This window comes from Populus euphratica, unplaced genomic scaffold (genome assembly GCF_000495115.2).
Source record: "Populus euphratica unplaced genomic scaffold, PopEup_1.0 scaffold59.1, whole genome shotgun sequence".
NCBI classification, from domain to species: Eukaryota; Viridiplantae; Streptophyta; class Magnoliopsida; order Malpighiales; family Salicaceae; genus Populus; species Populus euphratica.
Window position 1 is genome coordinate 234479 of NW_011499940.1, and position 27089 is coordinate 261567.

At 34.0% G+C, this 27089-nt stretch overlaps 4 protein-coding genes across 5 annotated transcripts; all 4 read right to left on the reverse strand.

Moving 5' to 3' along the window:
- Window positions 1-5019: 5019 nt before the first annotated feature.
- LOC105136948 (Werner syndrome ATP-dependent helicase-like) lies at window positions 5020-5691 on the reverse strand. The gene has a single exon (XM_011042466.1). The coding sequence runs from the start codon at window positions 5689-5691 to the stop codon at window positions 5020-5022; it is 672 nt and encodes a 223-aa protein (XP_011040768.1).
- A 2092-nt stretch (window positions 5692-7783) lies between these two features.
- Window positions 7784-8733, reverse strand: LOC105136893 (Werner Syndrome-like exonuclease). Its single transcript, XM_011042397.1, has one exon. The coding sequence runs from the start codon at window positions 8578-8580 to the stop codon at window positions 7933-7935; it is 648 nt and encodes a 215-aa protein (XP_011040699.1). The 5' UTR covers window positions 8581-8733; the 3' UTR covers window positions 7784-7932.
- A 4587-nt stretch (window positions 8734-13320) lies between these two features.
- LOC105136894 (phosphatidylinositol 4-kinase gamma 8-like) lies at window positions 13321-16437 on the reverse strand. Of its 2 annotated transcripts, XM_011042399.1 has the most exons (4): window positions 16420-16437; window positions 16119-16224; window positions 14320-15697; window positions 13321-14193 (listed from the first exon to the last, which is right to left on the reverse strand). In XM_011042399.1, exons 3-4 carry the CDS (start codon window positions 15586-15588, stop codon window positions 13900-13902), a joined length of 1563 nt encoding a protein of 520 aa, XP_011040701.1. In that variant the 5' UTR covers window positions 15589-15697; window positions 16119-16224; window positions 16420-16437; the 3' UTR covers window positions 13321-13899. The 2 variants fall into 2 exon arrangements, with proteins under 2 accessions (XP_011040701.1, XP_011040700.1); XM_011042398.1 differs by having other exon boundaries at window positions 13321-15697.
- A 938-nt stretch (window positions 16438-17375) lies between these two features.
- Window positions 17376-25235, reverse strand: LOC105136895 (4-alpha-glucanotransferase DPE2-like). Its single transcript, XM_011042400.1, has 23 exons — window positions 24834-25235; window positions 24194-24590; window positions 23748-23862; window positions 23573-23628; window positions 23343-23470; window positions 23095-23221; window positions 22786-22982; window positions 22340-22418; window positions 22134-22172; window positions 21537-21656; window positions 21283-21384; window positions 21026-21109; window positions 20687-20929; window positions 20478-20603; window positions 20209-20283; window positions 19994-20065; window positions 19317-19436; window positions 19067-19164; window positions 18695-18854; window positions 18471-18569; window positions 18176-18373; window positions 17932-18025; window positions 17376-17817 (listed from the first exon to the last, which is right to left on the reverse strand). Exons 2-23 carry the CDS (start codon window positions 24545-24547, stop codon window positions 17573-17575), a joined length of 2931 nt encoding a protein of 976 aa, XP_011040702.1. The 5' UTR covers window positions 24548-24590; window positions 24834-25235; the 3' UTR covers window positions 17376-17572.
- Window positions 25236-27089: the final 1854 nt, after the last annotated feature.

Here is a 27089-nt window from a genome sequence, read left to right on the forward strand (position 1 = left end):
TCTTGATTTTTTGTTTCTTTCATTTTCTTATTCAGAATCTGCACATTTCGTTGCAAGAAAAGAATGCTACCGGGCTAGCCTTCACAAGGAGCTCGTTGAAGCATTGAGCCAATGACTTTGATTCCAACTTTGAGCTCAACCAAGAAATGGATTTGCATCATTAATTTGTGAAGTTTAGGCTCAAGTCTAAGGATGGGTTTAAAGGAAAACCAAATATTTTTAAGAAATAAACTTAACTGAACAGATATTGATGACCAGAATGGAGTGCCAATATGATTAATTATTGTTCATTATATTGTTCATTATTAATTATTGTTATTTCATCACTTATTAAATAAAACTCTAAAATATAATTTATTTTATTTTTTAATATAATTTTTTATTTGAAACCTATTTGTACTTAAAACTTGCACAAATCCATTATTACATTGTATTTATTAATATAATTAGTTAGAATGGGGTAATAAGATTTTTGATTTCATGATTATTTGATCTTCAAAGTTCTGATATTATATTAAATAATTATCTCAATCCAAAAATTTAAATCAATAGACGAAACTCAATATGATTTATATTATTGATTTAGTTAGGTTTGAAATAACAGATGATTCTAACTAGTCAAGTGTAGATTTGCCATAATAAAATATAATAATATACCCTAAACAGATTATATAGATCGCCTAGTAGATATATTTATAAGCCAATTACATAGGTATAGATCATAAGGAGGTCTGATCACATTAGACCAAAATAATAGGTCAAGTAGACCATAATTTTTTATTTAATTATTGGATCATACTTAAATTTTTACAAGAGATTTCAGAGGTTAATTTTTTTTTAGAAACCACAATGTTGCAATGTGAATTGTTAAATCTTTAGATATCAAAAATCTCGTTCAAACCTTTGGTTTTGATTATTTTGTTGTTTTCCTTGTTAATTTTGAGTTTCATGCATTATTTTGGATTTTATCGTTATTTCCTTTGTAGTTTTATTTATGATTTTTAATTGAGATAGGATTTCTAATTTATTTAAGATTCCGCAAACCTTTTAAAGATGCAAACTTTATTATTATTACTTTTAGAGATAATAAATCTATGAATTTAAAGTTCATATCTATAACATTTTATTTAAACTAATAATTACTTATTAAAACTTTAATATTGTATTTTTAATAGAATAAAATAAAGTATTTCCTACCTATCGAAAACAATCCATCCTACCAAGCCCTTATTCCGCTAAAAGACTAAGATCCGGATTGCCGTAGATGTAACATGGAGCATTGAGCAGCGGACCAACGATGGAGTCCCCATTCCTACCTTCTTATCCTTGTGCTTTGATCACTACGGTATAATTTACCATTCCCCTAAGTTCTTTCCTTATTTCCACCCTTGCTTGCCAAGCTTTTTGTAGGTCCCCTGGTAGATTTCTTAGCGATTGCAGTGGAAACAAAGACTTAATGAAAAAGGTTTATCTTATTCATATGAAATCGGAGTTGGGATGCTGCTAAGTTGGCTGCCATGAAGTTTATCCATAGGTTTGGAAAAACCTTGAACATTGAGCTTGAGTAGCTGGTTACCTATGTCTTCAAGATGACGTATAATGTGAAACCACATAGTGCGGTTGTATCAAAATGGAAAACTCTGCCACCCATTCTCGATTAAATCGGATATGCCACGCTCGAATGTTTATTCCATACATGCAGCTGGCAGATGGATTGCGTCCAACAACATTTTAATTCGTTTTTCTTGGGTAGTATTGTTATAGTGTTGATGTTTTCTGCTCCAGAGGCTCCATTTTTCGAAGGATTGTTGATTCTGCTGGTTGGTATTTAATGTTAATTTGAGGGCACTGGAATTCATTGCGGTGATTCTGCTGTTAGTGTTTTGTAATGGCATAAAGCTGATCAGTAGTTTTGCTTTGGTCTTTTAGACTTTCATGCCTAGTTATGGCTCCTCAAGCTAGTTCTGTTTGGTAGCTGTCAATATTTTTTTCTGTGGCTTGTTATATCGATCCATTCAAACTCTTTATCAGGCACACAACCACCTTCTGCCCTTCCTATAGCAGCATTGGTTCTCAATATTCTTGAATAGAAAACAAAAATATTGAGTCGTAATTAATGGCTTGGAGTTTCTAAATCTGTTGAATGATGGTCATCAGAAAGGGCTAGAATTTACTTGTATATTTTGTTGTCCGTGCTGTACTGAGAGCAAAAAATAAATAAAACACAAATAAACTAATTTATGTAGTTTTTTAAAATTGAATAATTGTATATTATTAAAAAAATGATAGAAATACTCAACTCAATTTAGTACAATCCTATAAAACCCAGTATTTTACTCTTACACTCTGTATTTCTCTCGAATCTTTCTCACTTTCACAGTTACATTTACTTGCACTCACCACACTTTTTATGCACACACTATATATATCACTCTCTCGTTTCTATCTCTATTTATAGAAAAAAAATAAAAACCTTGAGAGCAACCCATGTATAACCTAATAAATATCAACCAACTATTACCTACTACAATAATAAATTTATGGTGATTAAAAAATAATTGATAAATTTGCTATGTATTTTGGTCAGAAAACTTAGATAACAAGGTTACTAATATGAAAGGATGTTATAATTAAGGTGTTTTGATGGTTTTATTTTATAAAATCATCTATTTGAGTACTATATAAATTTTTAATTTTTTTTATTTAAGTTCTTTACAGGTAAAAAATGATGAGTATTCATTACCAACACTTATATATTTACATTTTTACTATTATTATTCCGTGAAGAATTAAATTGTAACGATAGATTAAAATATTTTCATATTGAAGTGGGCCTCTAGAATCATCTAGGATTCAATGGTCAAATTGAAAGTCATGAGTTTTTTTGTACACACTTGTTTAGTAGTTTTTTTTATCTAGTTTCACTTGTATATAAATGAGTTAGCTAGATTTTCTGCCCCATTCACTAGTGAAAAATCCATGAACTATCCATAACTTATTAACTCCATATACCATTTCTTTAATTCCTCCTTTATGCAATGCAAACATGCTGGCTCTTTGGAGGTGTTTGTGATGAAATTGACGAGTATGCTAGCTAGACGGTTTTTGTTCTCTGGATGATGAAATTGGCTCTTTTAGGGCATGCATCCATCTCTTAAATTGGGAGTCAGTCATTTCTCCTAAGTTTAGACGTGGTTCGGGTCTTCGTATGGCAAGAGATAATAACATTGTGATGTTGAGGAAAATTGTTTGGGCACTCCTCTCCTCCATTCAAAAGGCATGGAGGATCGCTAGTACTGATTGCGGAACAGTGCATGTCATCATATTACACATCAAAAGCATCATGGCGATCACCATGATTCCCATCCATGCAATCCCAGCGAAGGTTAAAGTTTTCCATGATCAGAGAAGCTAGAGTTCAGAGAACGAACTTTTCTTGATCAAAGAGAGTGAAGGTTCTTGATGAAGATAAAGTTCTTGAACGAGGGAGAATGAGAAGGGAGAAGAGGTTTTTTGTTAAGAGTTTGTTAATGAGATGGTAAGATCAGATAGGCTTATACATGAGTGTTTGTGGAGCAAAACAATAGAAGGGAACTTGAATATCGACAATTTCAGCATTGAAAATATAGGGCAATTTTTATATATGCAATGCAGTTTCAAGAACACGACAGACCGAGAATATTTATAAAAAATAATAATAATAATAATAAAATTATGAGAGTTGAATTTTCGATATTGTAATTTTATGTACACGGGTTGAAGGTTGTGGCTAAATTACTCGTTTTTTACAAAATACCTTGGGCTCTCTTATGACTCTGACCAAATCTGACTTGACTCAAGGCTTAGATAGCAAGCTGGTCGGGTCAACCAGTAGAGTGGTAGGTCAATATATTTTTTTACAAAAACAATATAGTTTGGATATTTTAAAAATAAAATAATGTTATTTTTTTTTGTTTTTTAAATTAAATTATATCATTTTAAATTTTTTTCTAAATAAAACGATGTTTAAAAAATATAATTCGAAATGAAACTCAGCTTCGGTTTGCTCACCTAAGTTAGATTTTACAACTTTGTCTTGGGTGCTTCTTAGGTAGAAAAATATAATGGCAAATCTAAAACAGTCCCCCAAGTATGCATGTAGTCTCCATTGATGAATCTCTAAACTTTGTTTTCATCTCAATTAGATACCCATTAATCTTTCATTGAGCTCATATATTCCATTCAAATTTAGGTTTTCCATTTAAAAAATGTTTCTTTTTCGTTAAAAACAGCTTTGAAGAATTTATACGGAACCTTAATTGAGAACTAATTTTTCAATGCTTCGGGATCCAATTGAGCTTTTCACCATACAAGTTTCTTCTCTGATTTTCAACTCTTGAAAGTTGGTGTAGATCATAAGTAATACTTAAGAGGGTATTTAAAAGCGTGGTTATTGTAATTTTTTTAACATATTTTTTATTTAAAAATATATTAAAATAATATTTTTTATATATTTTAAAAATTATTTTTAATATCAGCATATTAAAATAATATAAAAAATAAAAATAAAAATATTTTTAAAATACAAAAACAAACCTAACTTAAAAAAAAATAAAAAAAGAGTAGAAGAAGCAAGAATCAAAACAGGATGCCTTTACTCCATCTTCAAATGACACAAGGTAAACCATAACACCCAAGGAAGCATACAAAGGGAGTCCCGAAAACTGCTACTGAATAGAAGAACAACAGGAGCCGGCATGACTAGCCATGAAAGTCTAAAGACCATAACCAAAAACTAACAGCAGAATAGGTTAAGCATGAACAAAAAGAACTCCAGTTCCCACAAACATCAAATATTACCAACCAGTAGAATCGTCAGTCCTATGAATTCTGAGATCCTGGAACTGCAAGTGCAAAGAAAACAAAAAAAAAATGTAAAATTTTCACCCAAGAACTAATCTTTAAACAACTGATCATGCGTAAGTTTTGAACCATGAATAAAAGAATTTTTACAGAATGATTAAAGAATCAATACCTCTGTTAGGATCGTTCAGGAATGGAGAGCCGAGCTGCCAACTTGTAGGCAAAAAAGCAATCTAGGGCTGCATACATTACTTTATCAAGAGGAAGTGGAACCAGCCTCCAGTTGCTTTTAAGAAGGTCATCAGGTTTTTTATACGACTTCGAGAACTCAATGTATACCATATCTTGTAGAGGCGAATGGAAATTGAGACGAAACCTGTTTGGATCCAACACAGTGGCCAAAAACGGGATCTCATACCAGTGTTCCATCTTCACTTCAAGATTGTGTGTCTTACGAAGATAATTGACTTTCTCAATCAATCCAAAACAAACAAAATCTACGCAACTGTGATTCAAGAAATTCTCTAGTGAAGAAGTTGGAAAGTTATCCGGAGGATAAACATGATAGATGATGCAACAACTCTCGTGACAGAATTGAAGGGTAGCAGGAGTTTTGAGTCGGCCATCATCACAGTATTTGTCCCAAATCATGTCCATAGAGACCCTAAGCCTGTTGCCACGATGTGGTAGCTTAGTCCCAAACAATTCAGCAATCCACCTCAAGAGGCTTGTAGGATTATTGACAATGGTTGTGTAACAGAGCATGTCGTCACATTTCACGTCAAAAACATCATCTCCCCCAATATAATTCCCCCCCTTGTGATTACAGCGAAGTTCAAAGTTTTCCATAATCAGTAAAGCTGGAGTTTAAAGAATAAGGAAGAGAACGAAGAGGAAGACAGTTTTTTTTTTATCAAGAAATGACTTCTTGATCAAAGAGAGTGAAGGTTCTTGGCCGAGAAAGATAGTTTCTTGATAATTAAATTGAAAGTTCTTGATTAAGAGGGTTGTTCTTGATTGAAGAAGAATAAGAGAAAGGGTAATGATAGGCAGAGAGGAGAGGAGAGGTTTTTGTCAATAAGTTTGTTAATGAAATGAAGAGATCAGATAAACTTATATATGTGGTTGTGGTGCAAAACAAGAGAAGGGGGAGCTGCAATCAGTTTCAGCATCTGCAAATACTGTGCAATTTGTGTATATGCAAAGAAATTTCAAGCACACAAGTGAGAATTGTTGGATTTTGGATGTTGTCATTTTACATGTACATTGGACAGCTTCCGTTAAATTTCTCTTTTGTTTTACTAGGGTGTTTCATGAGAGAATACCTCTGGGCATATTAATGAAACCTGGCCGGCTAATGACCAGTACAAGGTTAGGGTTATAGTTCTGAGCCAATTAAAATAATATTGAATTGATTTGTCAGATCAACATGGAACCAAATCTACTCCAGGTTAAAAAAAAATTACACTTGACTCGAGTCAAGAGGGAGATCAGCTAGATCTCGGGATAACCTATCAAGCCAAATTTAATAATCATGTCTTTGTGTGCTTCTTGCATAGAAAACTTAAATGGAAAATCTAAAATGACCCCAAGCTATATAGGTAGGTCGATTGAGTCTGTAAACATTGTCATCACTTCAAGATTGTGTGTATTCCGAAGATAATTGACTCTTTCAATCAATCCAGATTGTGTTTCAATAATTTTTCCAGAGAAGACTTTGGAAAGTTATCTGGAGGTGAAACATGATAGATGATGCGAAGACTCTCGTGACATAATTGAAGGGTAACAGGAGTGCTGGGTTCTTCATCGTCACTGAATTTTTCCCAGATCATGACAGGTTCGGCTAAATAGCTTTTTTATTATTATTATTACTACTCAAGTTTTTCATGAGAGAACACCCTTGGGCATACCGATGAAACCTGTCCCACTCCATGACCGATCCAAGATTTGGGTAATGGATTAGGCACGGTAAAACTCAAGTTAATACAGATGAATTAAAACAATATCACTAGTCTGTTGGATCCTCAAACTTCCATAAATTCTCAGTTGAATCCACCCAATCTCCTTCATAATCGCTCATGTTGTCTATAATTGTCTATAGTTGTCGTTCTCGGTTCGAGATTTAGATTTGACCTAATTAAAAAACTAGATCAGTTTGTTGAGTCAATAGTGTTATTTTAGTGGTTTCTTTTTTAAAAAAAAATATGTAACAGAGTTATTTTGAAAAAAAAATTAAAAATCTTTTGGATAAAAATTAAATAAAAAAATAATAAAGTTTACTTAAATCTCACTCGAATTTAAAGCCAACTAAATTGTGAGACTAGCCGGATCTTCAAAGTTTGATTAGATGAATATCCAAATCAGTTTTTTCAAATAAAAAAAAAACCGTTGCCTGAACTAAATTTGGAGTCAGTAAATCAACAGATCAGATCGGGAAAGGTTTCACAGGTCGATAATTCACATTTTAGGTTTTCCATTAAAAACAAAAGACATTTTTTTCATAAAAATGATGTGGACAATTCACATTGTTGGGAAAATGATAGTTCTTATGCACTATCAAGTACAAAGAAATGAATTTATTGAGGCCTGTGGCTGGATCGGCAGCCAGTTGAAAAGGTCAGGTCTGTATCCATTCAACTCCACAGAGCCATACCAATTTTTTTCCAATTTTTCTGTACATATTCTTTTGCGTGGAGCATATTAGGCTGAGGTAAATGAGTTGAACTACTCTAGCAATAGCAAATATTTCTAGGCAAAATATCTCACACTCGACAACTTGAACATATGGCCATGGATGGCATCCAGAATAGAAAGCACCATTATTGAGCAGAGCAGTTTCGCATCTAAAGATGATTTCATTGTTTTTTCTTTTCAGTATCTATCAAAATATTGGAAGACAGCCTGAAAGATCCAGTTCAACAACACTATCACACATCAAAACAAATAGAAATAGGCACAGAAAATTAAATAAACCAGTTGAAACAACATTCACCACACATTGAAATACTTCAAATTTAAAAGTCATCCAAGTTAAGTACATAATCTTTAAAAAGAACTAAAAAACCCTCAGATCCCATCATGAAACCTAACTCAAGCAGCATACAAATTCTCCCCAATCTTGTAACACAAAAAGGCATCGAGACAAGCATATTGAACTTGAGCACCAGTAAGCCACTCATTGTCCCACCTGCTCATAGTAACCCTTTTTGGCTTCTCAATCTGCTTCCCCAAAATCTCCTTCACCAACGATTTTATCCCAGAATTCTTCCACTTCTCAGCCCCCAATTTCTCAGCAGCCAAAACCCTTAAATCCACAGCATTCCCCATACTCACATCATAATCCTCCACTAACTTCTCCACATCACCCTCAATACCAACCCCAACAAAAGTATAATTCTTGTTACTCAAAAAATCATAAAGGGATTGTGGGATACCAGTGGGACAGTGCAGGAGTTGAAAGATCAAGCAGTCTTTGCCAGTGGAAATTTGGAGGGTGGCAACTGGGTTTTCGGTTTGACGCATCCTATTGGGCCTCCACTCGATGTCTAGGCCAACTAGAAGGGGATGATCAGCAGGGTTGTTGTTTTGGTGGAGCTTTTGTTGGGTTTCGGCTATCCATGTGTTGACAAAGGAAGGCGTGTGAGTGACTAAAGTACGGATCTTGTCATCGAAGAAGTTGACATCATAGAGGTTGTGTGTATTGTATGGGAGTTGGTGATCTTCAATGCTGATTGCCATGGTGGTGGTGGTGGTGCTGCTGCTGCTGCTGGGGGTGGAATCGGCCGACGAGGATACGATTGTGGATGGCTGACGAGGAGACTTTAAATGGTCCAGCAACCTAAAAGCCCTGAGCCTATTTGCCTATTGGACATTGGTCATAGTCACAATTGCTTTTTTTTGTCTTTTTTGTGGATTAAACTTCATTTTAAACCTTATAGATTCATCAATATTTCACTTTTATCCTTATAATTTAAATGTTTTTCAATACTGCCTTTCTCGTTTATAAAAGTCACACAGATCATCATCCTTGTCATTAAGTAGCCTACTTTTAAAATTATTTTCGATTTTTTTTAGGATTTTGAATATTATGTATAATTGTCAGGGTCAGTTCAAGGAGTGATCCGAAAAAATCTTGATTATTGGATTAACGCATGAGTCACCAAATCAAATTAGGTAAATTATTTTTATTAAAATAACATTATTATAGGGATAAGAATACGAAACTTTAACCTATGAAGATAAAAGTGGACATTGACGTGTCTACGAGAATAAAGAAAAGAATAAATACTTTGCTTTGTGTTAACTGCCCGATTGCTTTATGTTTAAAAATTGTTTTAGAGTACGGTTGTTTCTTAAATAATTTTTTATATTAAAATATATTAATAATATTTTTTTATTTTTTTAAATTTATTTTTAATATTAAAATAATTTTAAAATATAGTAATTTTAAAAAAAATAAATTTTTTTAAAAATACATTTAAAACTTAAAAACAAACCTGTCTTAAAATAAGAAATGGATTCTAAGATGGTCGTATATTGGGCTTCTTCCATCAGCATATGTTGATGCTTTTGTTCAGTGATTTAAAAATATCAATTACATGATGTGACATTATTTAATAAAGAATTTAAATTAAAAAAAGAGGTTAAATATATCAAACCTTATCCAAAGTATAAACAAAAAAACAAGGCATGCCATTAGTACATCAAATATAAAACTGGATAACATTAACGTTAAATTATGAGATATTTTAATGAAAGAATAACATTTAAACTTTATAATACTTTGAGGGAAAACTATCTTGAATAATTTAAAAGGTGAATTTAAGGTGTTCATGGTCCAATTCACTTAATTTAAATTAAAAATTCCAACCAAACCAAAAGATATTATTTTTTAAATAAAAAATAATTTAATTAAAATCTGTTAGACTAATTTTTCAACATTAAAAACTGGGGAACCAAACAATGCCTGTAAAGTTTTGTTATTTTTAATTATATATTTGAAAATCAAACTATATAATTTCTTGCTCAGAAACATATGAGAAAAAATATATATATATATATATAACTTTGTTAACCACAATAATATTCATTAAGTATTTTTAAATTACATGAGAAGAACAGAAATTAAAGTAAAAAAATGGACAATAATATCAATTACAGTAGAAAGAATCAACAAGCCACCAAAAAAATGAATTTATCATCCTTACATTAATGTGTTGTACAATAAAAACTAAACTTTTAAAATGAATTTCGTTGATACGTTGAGATTGAAGTTAAAAATCTGTTTATTTTGAAGATAATTTTTATGATTATAATTTTAATAAAATGTATATGTAATTGTAATTGGTTAGATTTAGATATAAATTTAGTAAAGATTATGATTAAAGTTTACATATAAAAAAAAGTATAGTATAAATTAAGGTGAGGTTTTGAGAGGGCAGAGCGAAAGCCCAAGTTAAGCATAACCGCGTCAACGCTAGAGATGGTGGGCTATATATAGGTAAAGGGAGATAAAAAGTGGGGATGGATTGCGTCTTCATGAAATTAAAAATAAAAGGAAGAAGAAGATAGAGATGCTGCTACATTATTTTAACTTTCAAGTTTGATCATGGAAAAGCAAGAGAGATGATAAGAGGAGGGGTGGCTGCTGTCAAACAAAAAACAAATGGAAAAAGAATAGCTTAGGGTTAGGTTACGTAAGCTATTTATACATTCTTTTCTGTTTAAATTTCACTTAAACAAACTCACTTTACTTGAGTTTTACTTGAGTTTAGTTTAATTGGTTTTTTAGTTTTTAAATTATTTTTGTTATGTTTCCTTTAATTTCAGTGATTTTTTTTTTTTTCAGTTTGTTCCATTGGTTGATTTTTTTAATATCCCTTATGAGTTGAGTGTTTAAATTTTCTTATTAATAATAACTTGTCTTTTTTTTTTAACATCCACAATAAAAAAAATTCAAAGATGATGGGTTTTTTAATTGATTTTTGAGATAATTGAGCTTTTTATTTAAATAAAATTCAATATATATATATATATATATAATCTTATAATGTTTAGAAATACTAGTTATTTTTTGTATTTATTTTTAAAAAGGAGATAGTTACATATGTAAGAGAGAAATCTTAGACGATAATGAAAAAAATGATAGTACTCATCAAGTAATTAGTGATCACTTGTTATAAAATAAATCTCATAATAATATTAATTTAAAATTCAAATTAAAACATATAAAAAGTAAGTAAATATCTTATATTAACACATGAGAGATTGCAATTGCAATAACTAACAAGTTGTCTTGCTTCATTGCTTTTTAATTAAATATTATTAATTATATTCATAAAAGTAATGAGTAAAATCTTAGTTGGTTTGGATAAATATAAATAAAAAAAATTAATTAATTCAATAAAAAATTTGATGTGAATTAAAAACATATAAATAAAATTAATTTAATTAATTTGGTCAAAAAAATATTTTTTGAGCTGTTGATTTGGTTTATTATAATTACAACTCAGTTTTAAACTTGTTGATTTTTAAATAAAATAAATAAATCAAAAGTGCTTTGATTTTCTTTTTTAAAAGAATGTCTTGAAATTAAGACAACTATAAATAAGATATAGGGACATGCTTGTACGGGCCTTTGCCTGTATCGTAAAATCATCATCATCACATTAGTTGTTACTCTGTGATTTGCAAAGGACAGAATCTTTTTTAATTACACCAGCAAATAAAGACCTCGTGTAAATTCATGACATACCATCTTAAAAAAGCTGTCCGAAAGAAAGGTCTCTCTCTTATTATGTCTTCTCTCCACATGACCCAAGGTAATGGCAGAGAAAAACAACATTGAAAAAACATCCAAAAGCCATGATTCCAGCCAAGGCCCACCATTACTAGCGACCTCTTCAAGCCAGAAACCCAAGAAAGAAGAGCACGAAACAATCAGGGAATCCAAGAGAAGAAAAAGGTGCCCTACAGCACTTGACAAAATTGAGGAACTCACCCCATCAAATCCGAACTTTTCCTTCACTTTTGACACCCAATTCGGTGGCAATTCTCAAGAACCCACGCCCAAATTTGGATCTTTCAACCTGGTCGCATCTACCCAAGAAAGAGTGGACGATACCGGTCATTGTTTCTATCAGAGCTTAGAAGACGAAGAGGGAGACCATCAAGAAGAAGTAGACAGGCAGCAGGGTGGGGTGAGTGAAGGAGGAGTGGTCAATGTTAGCAAGATATTGAGGAGGTCCATTGATGGGATTAGAGAGGTTAAGTAAGAAGGTAGGATTTGAGATATTTTTTCATTTCATGTATGATTAGATTAGGGCGTAATGGAATCAAAAACCCAAATCAAAAGGGGCAATAATTCTTGTCTATGTTCATCCTCAAGCAGTATTAAAGCATCATTCTTTCTCTCTCTGAGGTGGGCCATCATCACTTTTCAGGTTCAGCTCACCTACGCCTGCACCCCTTCACTTATTGGCTTTTATTTATTATTCCTTTCTGGGTTGGTCTGATGTTTATTACCTTCACACACTGTTATGTGGAAGATCTGTGATCCGAGAATTGAAGCACGAAGGGTTTTATGGCTATGTTTGTGCGGCATGATGATTTCTGGGCTTGAAATTATTTGGTTTGTTAACCCGCATTAATTTATCATTTTTATTTAATTTATTTTTTCAAATCGTAACCATGAAAATAAGGAAAATAAATGAGTTTTAGAATTCATGGTGTGTGAGTGGATATAGAATTGATCTTTGATTACCATAAACAAATGTAGAAGAGTTTGGCTCTTGAGATTTCCTTCCACGTCCAAACATTTGTGTCGAGGAAAAACACTTTCAATCCTCGAATGGTAAGTGAACATATGATCCTATGAGCCAAGGGTTAATTCTTTCTAATTATGAATGATGTGAATTCAGTTCCTCATGAGTCTTGTTATTTTGGTTTCGGATGATCTGTTTTTCACTTGTCATGGATAATGAAATTAATCTATTTTTTGCAAGTTTAATTAGTTCTAATGTACCACCTAGGATATAATTCTAATGATAAATCATGTGAATTCAATTTTTTTTAAATGATTTTAGTCTATTTTTCACAACTCGTTAGCTGGTCTTAGGACACCGTGGATTAAAAGAAAACAGAAAGAAAAATCATTGTTATTATAAGCATAATTGTTAGAAATTGATTTAAATATCAACTCGGAAATAAGCATGGGTTAATTTTTAAATTATAAAAAACTTTTTAGTCGAATTTAAACCAGATTTAACCATGTCAACAACTAGATTTCATTGACATGATATTTTTTTGGGTTTAATTTAAAATCCAGCCTAAATGAAATTCTAAATTACAAGTTTTAAAATTAATTCATTATTTAGACGGAGTTTAATCACTACAATCCATGTGATCAATGCACCATTGATGGGTTTAACTTTGATGTGCTGATCCTTGAAGGATATCTCTAATGAGCTTGTTTCTACAGGCATAGTTTGAAATGGGTTCATGCCTTGATCTTCAGGGCTAAAGCCTGTCTAATAAAGTTGGTGATTGGATCCTTGAATGAAATGAAATTCACGCTAGCTCCACTTGACAAGACGCATGGATTTTGGGATGATCAACTATTCAACCCTACTTCTAAATTTTAATTTGAAAGAAGTAGCAGATGCAGCCAATCTCCTTGGAGCCATGTAAACATAGGCGTCAAACCTACCTGATCCTGATCATTGCAGAAATCAAAGATACAAGAGTAGATGATGTTCTTGATTAGCACCAAATATTTCTTGGTTTCTGCTGTTGATACCCTCCACGACAGAGCCATTTACTTGCAATAACAAGTTACTGCAATGATTTCAGATGCAGCTTCTAGCAGGAAGAATCAATCATGTAATTGTCAATATTCACAATTCTGTATACAAAGATATTAGAAAAATGGAAGAGAAACAAAAATAAAGGGAAAGGATGGCTATCTGCCCATCACTTTTTAATCCTAAATGTTTATCTACAATCTACAGGGGCAATGTACATGCTTCTCCAACTAGATACAAGCACCCCTCGAATTTCTCAGAACTGGCAAGAAGTTCCCAACCGTTGCTTCAAGCTGCCACATTTTGTGCCCTCGAGAACCTCCAGGAAAAGCTTCTCGAAACACTCCAAGAACAATTTCCATTCACCTTCACTCAAGTCTCCAAAAGAAATGCCCTCGGATTCGCAAGCCCTATTTCGGACTGAGTAACTCTTGCTCCTCGTTAGACCCCCTAGTTTGATGTCGTCCCCATTGTTGTCTCCGCCATTTTCTTTGATAGTCCTGTTGCTATCATCACCATCGTTATAGTTTTTGACTTCATGGTCAGTTTCCTGAAACAACGGAGATAATTCTTCATCTTGCGACCCAGGCAGTGACCTTACAGGTGAGAATTTTGCAATTTTAGGTGGCTTAGCAATCTCGGGAGGGGACTGTAAGAGCTGATAGAGATCCATTACCTCAGCGGAAATATGCTCAGTCTCCTCATCGAATTGAAATAGTTCAAACTCGTCCTTTTCTTCTCTGCTATCCATATTATCCTCTTCATCATCTGATGCATTAACAACGGCTCCCTTTGCTTTTGTGCAAATATCCTCTAATACACTCATATTTTCCTCTCCACTATAAGACTCCCTGGTCATCATTTTGCCTATATCGGCAAGGCAGAGGCCAGCAGCAGCAGCTTGCTTCAAGAAAATACTGCAGAGGACAAGAACTCGGATAGAAGATTCCCTTAAAGAACTAAGCTCAGATCTCAAGAGCTCTGCATCTTTAAATGGATCGAGATTGGATATGTACACGAGTTCAGATTCTGAAAAGGGAACCAGGGCTTGAGGCCAATGCAGCCATTCAAAATAAGGATCATCAAGCCACTCAGGTAGGCAAAGTCCATGGTCTATAGGCACGAGCTCGGCTGCCCCGGCTGCATATTTTTCCTTCTGATCGTTCTTTTTTACTAGTATATTTCCAGCATGCCTGTCAAGATTTAGGACTCTCACATCAAAAATCGCAATCTGATGAACAGAAGCAACTGAAAAACCAGAACAGCCTAATTCCCCAGCATCAAATTCATGTTCTACAAAACGTTGGAGAGAGGCAATCTTGCAGGGCGGAGCTGAAATATTTTCAACACCGTTAACGTGGAACCCAACACTGGAAATCTTTACTAATGCTGTTGGAGGAACACCAGCAAACCCACCATGGTCTAGTAGATAAGCAGCTAATTCGCGAAGTCCAGTTTCACCTACTCGAATTGATCGTTTCATACCAGGTTGGCCAAGCATCAGGCCCCCAAAGCCTTTCGGGTTATTAAAGGCTAAAGGTTCTTCATCAATTGGTTTTGCCAGTGCAATATTATCTCCATTCCTGCTGCGCAAAAAGTAAGCACCGCCTAGTCCACTTGATACTGGTATGGGATCAACACCGGAGGCCAAAGCTGTGGCAACCTCAACAACAAGATCACGGACTCTCGGTGCTCCATGGCCACCAAGAATCTCAATCCTTGGACTAGTGTCGAGCTCTTCTTCGACTCTAGTGGCCAAGGAAAAACACGGACTGGAGAAGCTTCTGTGAAATTTAACTACTTCGAATGCTTGTTTTAAGCTGGAAAGATTGGTTTGGTCAATTTCAAGAATGTTTAAGTCAAAGTTAGTTAGAGATTGGAGTCTACATCTCTGAGATCTTTTAAATGGCTTGAATCCATGATGTTGATCAATGGCTACTGCCATTTTGTTGAATCTCGTGCAGGTGAGAGTGGCAGTAGTGCAAGCCAAGGGCAGTTCTTCTCACAGGATTCCCAGAGTTCTAGTCTTCCATGGGAGATTAGCCATCATATTTCTACATATCCATAATAGGCACAACATCAAAATCATTCACCAAGAACATCTAGGGCTCATATCTAGAAAACTTCAACAACAATCAACAATAGCATCACGGATCTAGGATTCAAACCAAGGTTAATTCTATAATCCTCATAACATAGCTTTCTTACCAGCGTTCTACAATGCTTTGATCCCATTACAGCAATTCAAATTCCTCCAACAATCCATGAGATTGCTGAGATTTTTGAAATTTCACCAGATTTCAAGGAAATTTAAAAGTTTAAAGATGTGGGACATCAAGAATTCCATTGCCCTCAAAACTTTTTTACATAACCAGAGTATAGTTGTGGCAAATCTTCCATGAACAACGGGAAAAGATAGAAAATTGAGCAACAAGAATTCACAGAATTAAACACAGAGAGACAATGTATGCTTACACAATATTGGTGGGAAAAGCCAAGTGCTAGGATTCCTTTTGTTTCACCCAAGTACAGCCCCCAAAATACAGGCCAAAATGTGACAAATTTTTTAATCCTTCATCACCTACAATACCAGATAAAAAACATTAGACATTATTAAATCACATGGATCAAATTTCAAATCCCATATTCTGTGACAAAATGAGGATTAAGACCCTATTCAACAACAAAAAAAAAATATAATCATATGATCATTTGTTGATGTTCTAATATCGTGTTTCTTAGAAACAAAGCAATGATAGTATAAAAAAAAAAATACCCTGAACGCTGATTAAGGCATTCAGGGAAGACTGGAAAGCAACAGGAGCGACGAACGAGTCCGGTCACCGGAAAATAAAATTTCCAAAAAACCTCTCTCCACCACTCCTACCACCCTCTTGTTTTTTTTTCCTTTTTTTCTTTTTTTTAACTGCCTTTCCTTCCCTCCCCCTTTTTTAAAAGTTAGTTTCTGCCTAAATTTGGTCTTTCCACTTTGGCCAACCGTTGTGGCTATTGTCACTGGCCAATCAGAAAACGCCACGCAAGAAGAGCGATGTTAGGACACGGCAGATTCTTATTGTGTCGAACAGGCTGGCTTCCGGTTATACTCTCTTGTTTCTGTAACCGTTTGTCACCTTGCAACTGGGGCATCCTGTGAAACCGGTTGAGATCCACTCTTCTCGGTAGATTATTTCTACGTTTTTTATTTATTAAAAAAACATAACTTAATTTTCCTGATGTCTTCTTTATCTTTCTTTTTGTTCAATTTTGGGAGAAAAGTACTTACATGTAGTTGTTCAGTTTTTCTTAAATTGACTTAAAAAACTTGAAAATCAAAGCTTGATTCAATTTTAATACTCTAGATTACTCAACAAATAAGTTTAATTTTAATTAGGTAAATACTAATAAAAAAACAAAAATTAGTTACTTTAATAAATATAATTTAACTCGAATTTATATAATAATTCACAGGTTAACTCAATAATTCAATAAGCCGTCCATGAAAAATTATTAGACAATTATGAGATTAAACAATCTCATTTATATTTTCTAATTGGTTTTTATACACTCAAATTAAACTATTTATTTTTTATAACATGTCATGATTAGCAACCGAGTTGACCAAGTCAAATAATGTGAATTCTAGTTTAATTTGCTTTGAAATAAACCTAAATTAAAAATTAAATTAACAGGTAATCAAGTTGACTTGCCACATAATCTAGTTTACTTGTATAATAACATTGACAATTAGTATGCGTTTATTAAAAGGAAGGACTTCAAATTATAAATAGGCAAGCCATTTATAAGAAGGATGGTGACTCTCACAAGCTGTTCATGAGAACAAGGACATCCCATAGTTTGCTCATATTCTACAAGCTCATGCATGGCTTCAGCCCTAATGGCTGCTAGATGTGCGAGTGTCGTAGAAGATATCACGAGACTTGTGGAACGCAAGTCTCTCTTCTCGGAGCCCCATTTAGTTGCTTTCCGACGGAAATCTTTTCCTGACCATTGGTAACTTGATGTTTGCTGGGAATCAATACTATCGTTTCTTGATTCCCTAGCTCATCGGTTTCTTGAACAGAAGGATGCGAGCGTCCGCTCCCTCGAACAAGACCTTTGATGGTTGTTATGAGTTCCTTATCCTTCAGCAGCGACTCTAATGTTACATGTACACCTGAGAACACGACATAGGAATAATCGGCTCTGGTTATTAGCTGGACACAAGAAAAGAGCTAGAAAATCTAGTATCTAACTAAATCTATCTACAGAAATGGAATTGAACACATACGGTATCTCCAGTAATGCTTTGGATTTGTTGGGTCATTGATCGTCTCCTCTGTTGCTGGGCGTGTCGTGTACTCTTCTTTTAGTGCTAACAAATCCTGATCATTAAAAAAACCAATGGTTTAGTTCGAATTTACACTGATCAACATCGATCTAATACATGAAATGAAATACTCACTGGTTATGATACAGATTTCCCTATAGCAGCCTAAGATTTGATGTTTGATAATTGAGCCAAGTCACCGTACCTGAAGAGGGAAGATTGCCCACATTGATGGAGCTTCAACATGTTGCCTTATGACGAAATGTGCTATATCTGGAACACATTGACTAGAAGGAATTGCATCAGGCCCCACCATGTTCTTGAAATATCGGCATCTTCTTTCTGCATCTTCCTCCCACCAAGCACGAAAGGTCGAGCAGTCATGACATGATGGAGCACACACCTGGAGCACATGATTGCCAGCTCAATTAATATCACTCTAATGGAACTGTAGGGAACAAATGGGCATAGAAATATAGCGTAAGAAGTCTAGAACTCACCGTCATATAGCTGTACTGAGAAGGAATACCGAACTCCAGGTCCGATTCACTGGGCATACGTTGAATGCGTAAACCTATCAATCCTAGTTCTTGCATGACCTGCATAACATTATCCAATCATGCTTGATGTTTACAGAATGCAGATTTGAAATAATAAAATAACTAAAAAGGAGTGGAAATGTGGGCAGTTAGAGTTGAAGTTGGGAAGGGTTGAACAAACATACAGGGTGAACACAAGCAGGAATGAGACCCAGATCTTCCCCACAGGCTAGCATATCTGACGAGTTCAGGAGAGCAGGCAAAGTCTTCAAAGCATTTTGCCTCCATAGATTTTCTTGCCGGTGAAAATAGTAATCATAATACAGTCTTCTGAGAACATTTTTGCTGTATTTCATGACAACCGGTAAGAGAAGCTATATCAGCAGGAATTGAGGAGGTTGTTGAAAACAAGGAAAAAAACTAGTACTTGGTTACTGAACACCGGAAATATTAATAAGCAAAAGGGGGATGCATAACTTTTAGTTTACTTTATTCTTCTATAGGTCTTTCAAAATAAATGCACCAGGAATTTCCCATAATACATATGATTAGAGTACCTGTGGTCATCCAAATCCTGAAAACTTGAAGTATCCTCGAGATTGAAAAGGGGATAGAATTTACTTGCATCCTCAGGATCTCTAATAAGAACTATATTCTACAAACATAATTAACAGATCAAAACCAAGGACTGATACTAGTAATAGGATCATATTGAACAGTCACTCTAAAGCAATCAAGAGATAGGTCTGGCATAAATCCCATATTACCAAAATTATGGGAATATAAATATTTTTCACTATACGCTACCTTCAAAAGATCAAACAGGTCACGGCGTATCTTGTCCTCACTCCCCAATAACATGGACTTTTCTGCAAGCATCTTCAACTTGGAAGCAATCTTTTTCTCTGTGTTAGAATCCTCCTTGAACTAGAGTAATTTGAAGAAAAATGAGTCAATCAATTTTTCAGACCAAAACAAAAACACCAAATATGATACAATAAGATTGAAGCAGGTATAAATAGACAAGAGAAGCGATAAGAATTCAGAATCGCTTTCCTGAAAGTAAGACTAAAGAATGATGCTTCAAGAACACCACCAAACTTGAGCCCCTATATACAAGCTCATAGATTGTCTATATCAAGTCAACAGAATTTCAGAAATGGATTACTAGAAGAATGCATTATATATGGGGATATAATAAATCAAATGGCTAGAAGAAGCAGCACAAATGTTGGAGCTATAACAGAATGAAGACTATAAAACAACTTGAAAGAACCAGATAAGAAATTTAATGGAAGAAATTTAATATCAGGAATTGCAAGACAGTTCAGTCCATTCATATGAAAAGGTTCCTTTATGACAAGAATTCAAAAGACCATTAGAGGCTCATTGGGAGTCACAAATTCTTCACTAGACCAACTTTGTTTCAGTCAAAATGCTCAGAGGTAGACCTCAAAGATTATCAACTAAAAGCATAACTTTACCTTATAGTGGCCCTTCTGATAATCGTTCAGAAAATTTGACACAATAAAGGTCCAAGATGCTCCAAATTTTTCCTGAAAAAAAAAAAAAAAGAGGAAAGGGTAAATCAACATGCTCATAATGTCTGATTTAGTTTAAGGTCACAAGTCAAATGCAATACGTTGATGATCATCAGAAGTATAGACCATATTACAGCCAAAAAAGAAAACTCAGTAACCTGTACAAATTCTTGCCGGATATATGGGAGGCTCAACCTATCAAAGTCCCAAATTCCTTCTCTTTCAAGTTCTTCCTGCAGCAGAACATTATTTGAACATATTTAAGAGAACATGAAAGGAAATTGCTCTCACAGGTGCTTTCAGGACTAGTGCTGCAAGGGTACTTGGGCTTTATAAGAACTCCAACAACCTATAGCAAAGCCTAAATTGCTCTTGCATCCTCTAAACTTACTTTTCATGCGGGAAAGCTAGGAGGGTGCTGCTATACCTTACTTAGAGGGATAGACGGCCGGAATTTCCCAATCAGACCTGTCATGGCATGCTCTGGAAGCTCCCAGATCCTAAAGAAGCCTAGAATATGATCAATTCTGTACGCCGTAAAGTATTTTGCCATCTGTAAGTGAAACAAAGAAGTTATTCTTCAGAAAGAAATGAAGGAAAAGTACAGACATGATCATCATATGTAGAGTGCAAAACCTGTGTTAGACGTGCACGCCACCAAGCATAGTTGTCTTTTGACATTTCCTCCCAATTATAAGTTGGAAAGCCCCAATTCTGCCCATTTTTATCAAAGTAATCTGGAGGTGCTCCAGTGGAGGTGTTCATGCGAAACAAGTTTGGATAGACCCAGGTATCCACACTGTTTCTGTCTACACCAATAGGTAGATCTCCTTTCAATATTACCCCTTTATTTCTTGCATATTCAGCAGCTTCTGACAACTGCCAGTAAATTATGATACAAACAAGATAAGACTGATTGCTGGCTTGAGAGAAATTGCAAATGATAGACAAATATCATCAGACCAATTAAGTTACCTGTAAATGCAAATGGAATTGGATATAATAATGGAAGCGAATTATGTCATGGTGCAAGCTGTCTTTTGAGACAAGTTTCTCAAGCTGTGTGAAAATGGTGCAATTTTGTCAGAGATTTTAAATAAAATAACTTTGTTTACGAAATTGAATCGAAGATCTATATTACCTAGTTATCATGTGTGAAAAGATCCAATAAAATTTAAACAAATGATATTTAATCTCAACTTGGATGAACAAAAAGCCAAAGAGATGACAACCTTTTTTTCTGTAAAACAGGAAAAACGACCCCACTGGCTGTGATCTGATGTTTCGAAAAAGTCCCGCAAAAAACAGAAGGCTGCATAGGGCTTTAACCATTCCTGCCATCAAGTAAAACATACATTAGATAACCAATTGGCTCTAAAGAGAGTATAATCAAGGAGAAAAACGATCAAAGTTCAAATTGCACATCAAAGTACTTTAGGAGTCATGGTCATGATCAGAGGAAGAAGAAAATATAAGTCTGTAAGACCTCATTCTCAGAGAAATATTTCTGAAAGGAACTACAGTTGAGTATCAAATCTTTCTCTTGTTCAAACACTTTCTTGGCAATTGATAGTTTAGTAGCCAGCGTAGCCTCATAATCAACATCCTGCACAGATCCAAGCTCAAATATGTTAATACAAGGACTGGTTAAGCCATATTATCATAATTCTAATCACAACAAGTTCTGGACTTTTATTTTCTTTGTTTTTCATAAAGACAAAAATCTTGTTAAAATGATGTTTGAGACTGCTCAACATGAGTGCTTGTTCCCTCCCATCCAAGAACTGCATCAAGGTACAAGATTCTACTAAGGGATATAAGATGGAGCTAGGCAATTGAATAACAAGTGATGGCTTGCTGCTTTCATGCCTTTTTAACGAGCTAAAGCACTGGAGAACTGATCCTGCAGGCCAGTCCTGTAGGGAAAGCATGCAACATCATGGTTTTCTCCTTTTATAATTTCTTGTCATTTTCTTAATTGGGTCACAACATGTTATTAAAAACAACAGAGATGAACATAAGAAATGTGTTCCTTCATGAAGTTGAAGAATCGCCAAAAAAAAAAAAAAAAAAAAAAAAAAACCTTTCCATCCAACTGCTCTCTGGCTTCCTGTATTTCTTTCTGCAAGAAAAGGAAAAGGAAAGGATCGGTGTTTACAACAAAAGGGAATGGGTAAAAAGCAAGTTTAATAGGTAAGAATATAGTTCACTGTAATTGCCAGCATATATAAAGAAAATCTACTCTTGTATCCTGTTAAATAGGATAAAATGAACAGCCTATGAAACCACCTTGATATTCTCCTGTAGATTTTCTGAAAGTGCCTCTACTCTCAGGTATAGTGGATGCAATGCAAACACAGATAGTGAGCTGCAAGAACAAAAAACCAAGGCAGGAGAAAACTTTAAATGAGCTCACCAATCAAATCCTAGTTTGCCGCAAGAATTTAAGAAGAAAAAAATTTAAGTGGAACTTTTACTGCGATATCATGAAATTTTAGAGAAAAACAATTAAATTGATGATGTCAGGGCTTATTTTTCTTAACCAGGTGATTTAATTGAAGACATTTTCTGTCTTTGAAAAATCAACTTAACTATGCCTTAATACAATCTATATAGAGTCCCCCTGTAATTTCTGCCTTCGAAAAATCGACTTAACCATGCCTTAATAAAATCTATATAGAGTCCCCCTGTAATACTAAATTATGTGTTCTATAAATGGTAGTTCTGTTGCATACCTGTATGGATATGAATCCCACCACATGCCATGCACGGATGTGTCATTGATCGGTAGAAGCTGGACTAAATGGAACCCTGACTCAACTGCCCAATCAACAAGAAGCTTCAAGTCAAGAAACTCCCCTACCCCAAGATCAGCTTCTGATCTAACAGAAAACATTGGTATTGCAACACCAGCACCCCTCCAAGGCATTTCCTATTTTAAAAAATATATATATGAATTATAATCACGCTTGAAAAGTCTCCAACACCACAACATATGTTGACAACAACACATGCTGACATTTGAGTTAATCTTTATAGCTTACTCGCATCATGCCATCTGAAAGGAAAATATATCTTGGCTGAACTTTAGAAGAGTCAATAGAAAGGTCGCGATGTGCACCAGTTTCCAAAGAAAAGTTTCCTGCCTTTCCGTATTTACAGTACTTATACGTAAACAACCATTAAGGAAGACAAACAGAGACATACACAGGGAGGGAGAGAACAGTAGAACAATAACCAAATGATTTAGAAAACATCCAACTGTTTGGGGGGAAACGCTTCGAAAGGATATTTTAATGGAAAATCACCCTTTTGCATCACAACATCTGCTTGCCAAACTGAGTCACCAGCATAGTTAAGTTTAAGTCCATTGTGAAATTTCCACTGCCCTAACTTTGCGGTGCTGCCAATTACATATACCTGGACATATCAAACTTCATAAGCAGGTGCAATGCTGAAAAGAGCATGAATAACTTTGCTTGCAGACAAATGCGGGCAGCTCAGCAGGGAGAGAGAATTTACTGATGTCTCTTCTTCTACATTTGAGCAGCAAATTTTGAAATGGACAAGGACTGCATCTATTATAGTTAAGAAATCACAAAGGAAAAAAGGTTAGCAAACAGAAATCAGGCACAAACATTAACACAACAATAGCAACAGCAACAACGATTGAACATTAATAAGTCTGTACAATTACCTTCCATGTCCAACTTATTCTGAATTCCAAGGGGTCTCTCTATGTTCAAACCCCAACTTTGGCGAAAGATGACATCTTTGAAGGCACTTCTGAAAGGGATGGCATCACCACCAGTCTGAATTCCATGAAAATGAACTTCTACATCAGTAAAGTTACATGTGAAGAAACCAACATTGTTTTATTGGTAAACTCTACGCCCCTTCAATCAATGAATCATTATGAAGCCAACATAATTCTAACCATGAAGAGCAATTGTTATTGTGAGATTACTTCTCTTTACAAGAAAAATCTGTTGGTGACACATGTCATTACAGCGCCGTTACATACATTTCCAGAATAATGGGCACAGAAAGAATCCTTTAAAGAAAATTTCTACAAAATGAAAATGGAAAACACCAATTCGTAAAGCATGAAAAGGAGTGAAAGAAAAGAGCACAAAGCATCACCTGCCAAAGATCATGAATCTCCACATTCTCTCCGCCATTTATCTCCTCGGGCAATACCAATGTACGCTTCTTTCCCATCTCCCGCCTCAACACACTCTTTTCATCATCGACCACATAATAACTGTACTCGCAACTAAATTCACTCGGTACTGCAACACTTCCACGCCATATGAGCTCCTCACCTTGATGCGCAGGGCTCAATAACAAGCCTTTCTTCACATCCCATGAACCCAGGACAGGTTCAGATCCACACACAAGCAGTCTCTGACCCCAGTGAGTATAATATGGTAATCTAAAACTCACATTCACTGACTTCACAATCTTGGTTCCAGTAAACAATCCCAAATTTTCCATTTCGTTGAGCAACAAATGAGACCCTGGTGATATTTCTTGATTTCTACCGTAACCCAAAACGCAATCTGTTAGTAACTACTTTTTTTTAAAAAAAAAAACTCTGCAAAACTAATTGATAAACATAGCAGAACTGAAGTGACCCGAAAGGTAAAAATCATGAACTTAAAGAAGCCATGCAAAATTTTATATTTTGACCAACAATAAGTGCCCGGATCAAAATTCCAAGTGATTAACTTGAAAAGGAGATAAAGATTGAATCTCTAATCGAAATATGAGCAGTAATCACCTTTACTTTAATCAAAAGAGACTAGTTTCCACGTTTTTTAAAAAACCAACAAAGAGCGGTGCCTCTTATAGAAACAAAGGAATCTAAGAGTGAGGTTCGTTTGGTTCCAATGCAGCGAAAGGAGAGGTTACTTTGAAGATAATGAAATGATCATCACTTTCTCAATACAAAGATATTTTTATTGATTCTTTATTGAGAAGAGAATATGCAAACGGTTGAGCTTTGATATTTTTCTTTTGTGAATCGAAAAGTAGACAACAAGGGTGTGGATGTGCATCTTAGCTGGTTAGAAATGAAAATCAAATCCAAAGCTCTCTACAAGGGAGAATCTCACACACTTAAAACTCACGAGTGATGGCACAGAGAGACAGAACTCTCCAAGTTTGTGTGTCCCTTGTTGCTTAAAAAAATAATGAATAAAACAATAACATTTTAATAAAAACAATTAATTCAATGATCCAATCTTTCTTTTAGGTTGATCTTAATTTAAAAAAAAAACAAAAAAAAAATCCCATTGACTTTCAACTTCTTACACCCTATTGCTAAGAAAAATTATATTTTAATATCATTTACTTTTTTAAATGTTTGAAACTGTGTGTAGCTACATTTTAAAAAAAAATATGAAATTTATGTTTTTTTAATGATTTTATATGATTTTAATGTATTGATATTAAAAATAAAAAATAATTTTAAACAAAAAAAATACAAATACAAAGTGTTTTTCTTGCCTCCATCTCCAAGATTTTTCTTTAGAAGAAAGGAAACAAAACCTTTCATTTTCACAGTTCCATTATTTAGTCCATGTTTCAATATTATTTCAAGACATAAAGTATATATTTTATTCACTAAGACAAAGCTCAATCGCAATCTGCCTCCACATAAAGAAATTAGCAAGGAATCCGTGCAATTCACAGGAATTTTATGAGATAGTCCATTCTCAAAGGTATAAAAATATTGTTAAGCATCAAGGGTATACTTTTTTCTGCTTTCATGATTAAGCTATGTAGGTGGTAACAGTAATATTTATTAAAAGCTTATTTGATTATTAATTTTAGAATTTATAAAGATTAATTGAAATATATATTGTAATGCTATCACAGCGAGTATGGCAGGGGGGCAAAATATGAAAAAACCACAGCAAAGGCGTCACGGAGGGGGGCGAAGTGTTGAAGCCCCTTCTTGATCTCCTGAGACATCCATGGGAACTCGGCACCCATATCAGGTAAGCTGTATAGACTATGGAGGCGATGGAGGGGGGACGGACCTTGTTCAAGTAGTAAGAGCAACCATTTTTGTTTATTTGTTTGTTTGTTTCTTTGATGAAGAATTCAAGCTTACATTTTAGACCCTAAACCTTGTTCAGGTAAATAACAAGCTTGGATAAACGAAACTAATAATTATAATCATAGGTATTAAATTCAATATGAATTTATAAATTAACTTTAAAAAATATAATTTAAAAACTAATTTGGGTTGGATTTTAGTTTAGAAGAACTATTCAATGAGTTGATGAACTTCCGCTCGATAATCCAACCATTTTTTTTGTCAAATCAGAAGGTCCAGCAACGAGAATAAAGAAAGAGACTAAAGTTCTTTGAGCACATTATGAGATATGCAGCTTCAATCACGATCCCAACCTCCCGACTTGTTAGCGCAATGATACTGTACTGCTGCGGATAAACCTACTCATTGATTGATCATTGTGGCAGCTACTAAGGTCTGTTTGGAGAGATTCGTGCCCAACACTTGTCTCTTATTAATTATTGACTTGCACTTAAAGGCCTTGTGTTTACTGTAGCGTTGAGCTGTAAAATGTTTTTTTCTTTTTCTTTTTCAAAATTTTTTAGAATATTAAATTTTATAATTTATTTTAATTTATTATAGATAAAATTATTTTAATTTTATAGAATAAGTTTGACAAATTAATTCAAATCATAAATTTTACAAGTTAACTAGATTAGTTTGAATTTTTTTCTTTTTTAATTAAATATTTATTTTTTAGTTTTGTCTTTTAATATTAAATTGATTATAAATTTCACTTCATAATTTTTTTTAATATGTAATTATTTAAATCTCATTATTTAAATTTGACAAATTGATGTAAATTAATTTGAGATATTTTTTCATTTTTAATTGAATTTTTACATTTTAATTTTTTAATATTAAATTAATTAAAAATTACGCTTCATATTTTTTTTTTATAAAGTTATCATAATCTTTTTTTTATAAAGTTATTATAATCTGACCGAATTGTAA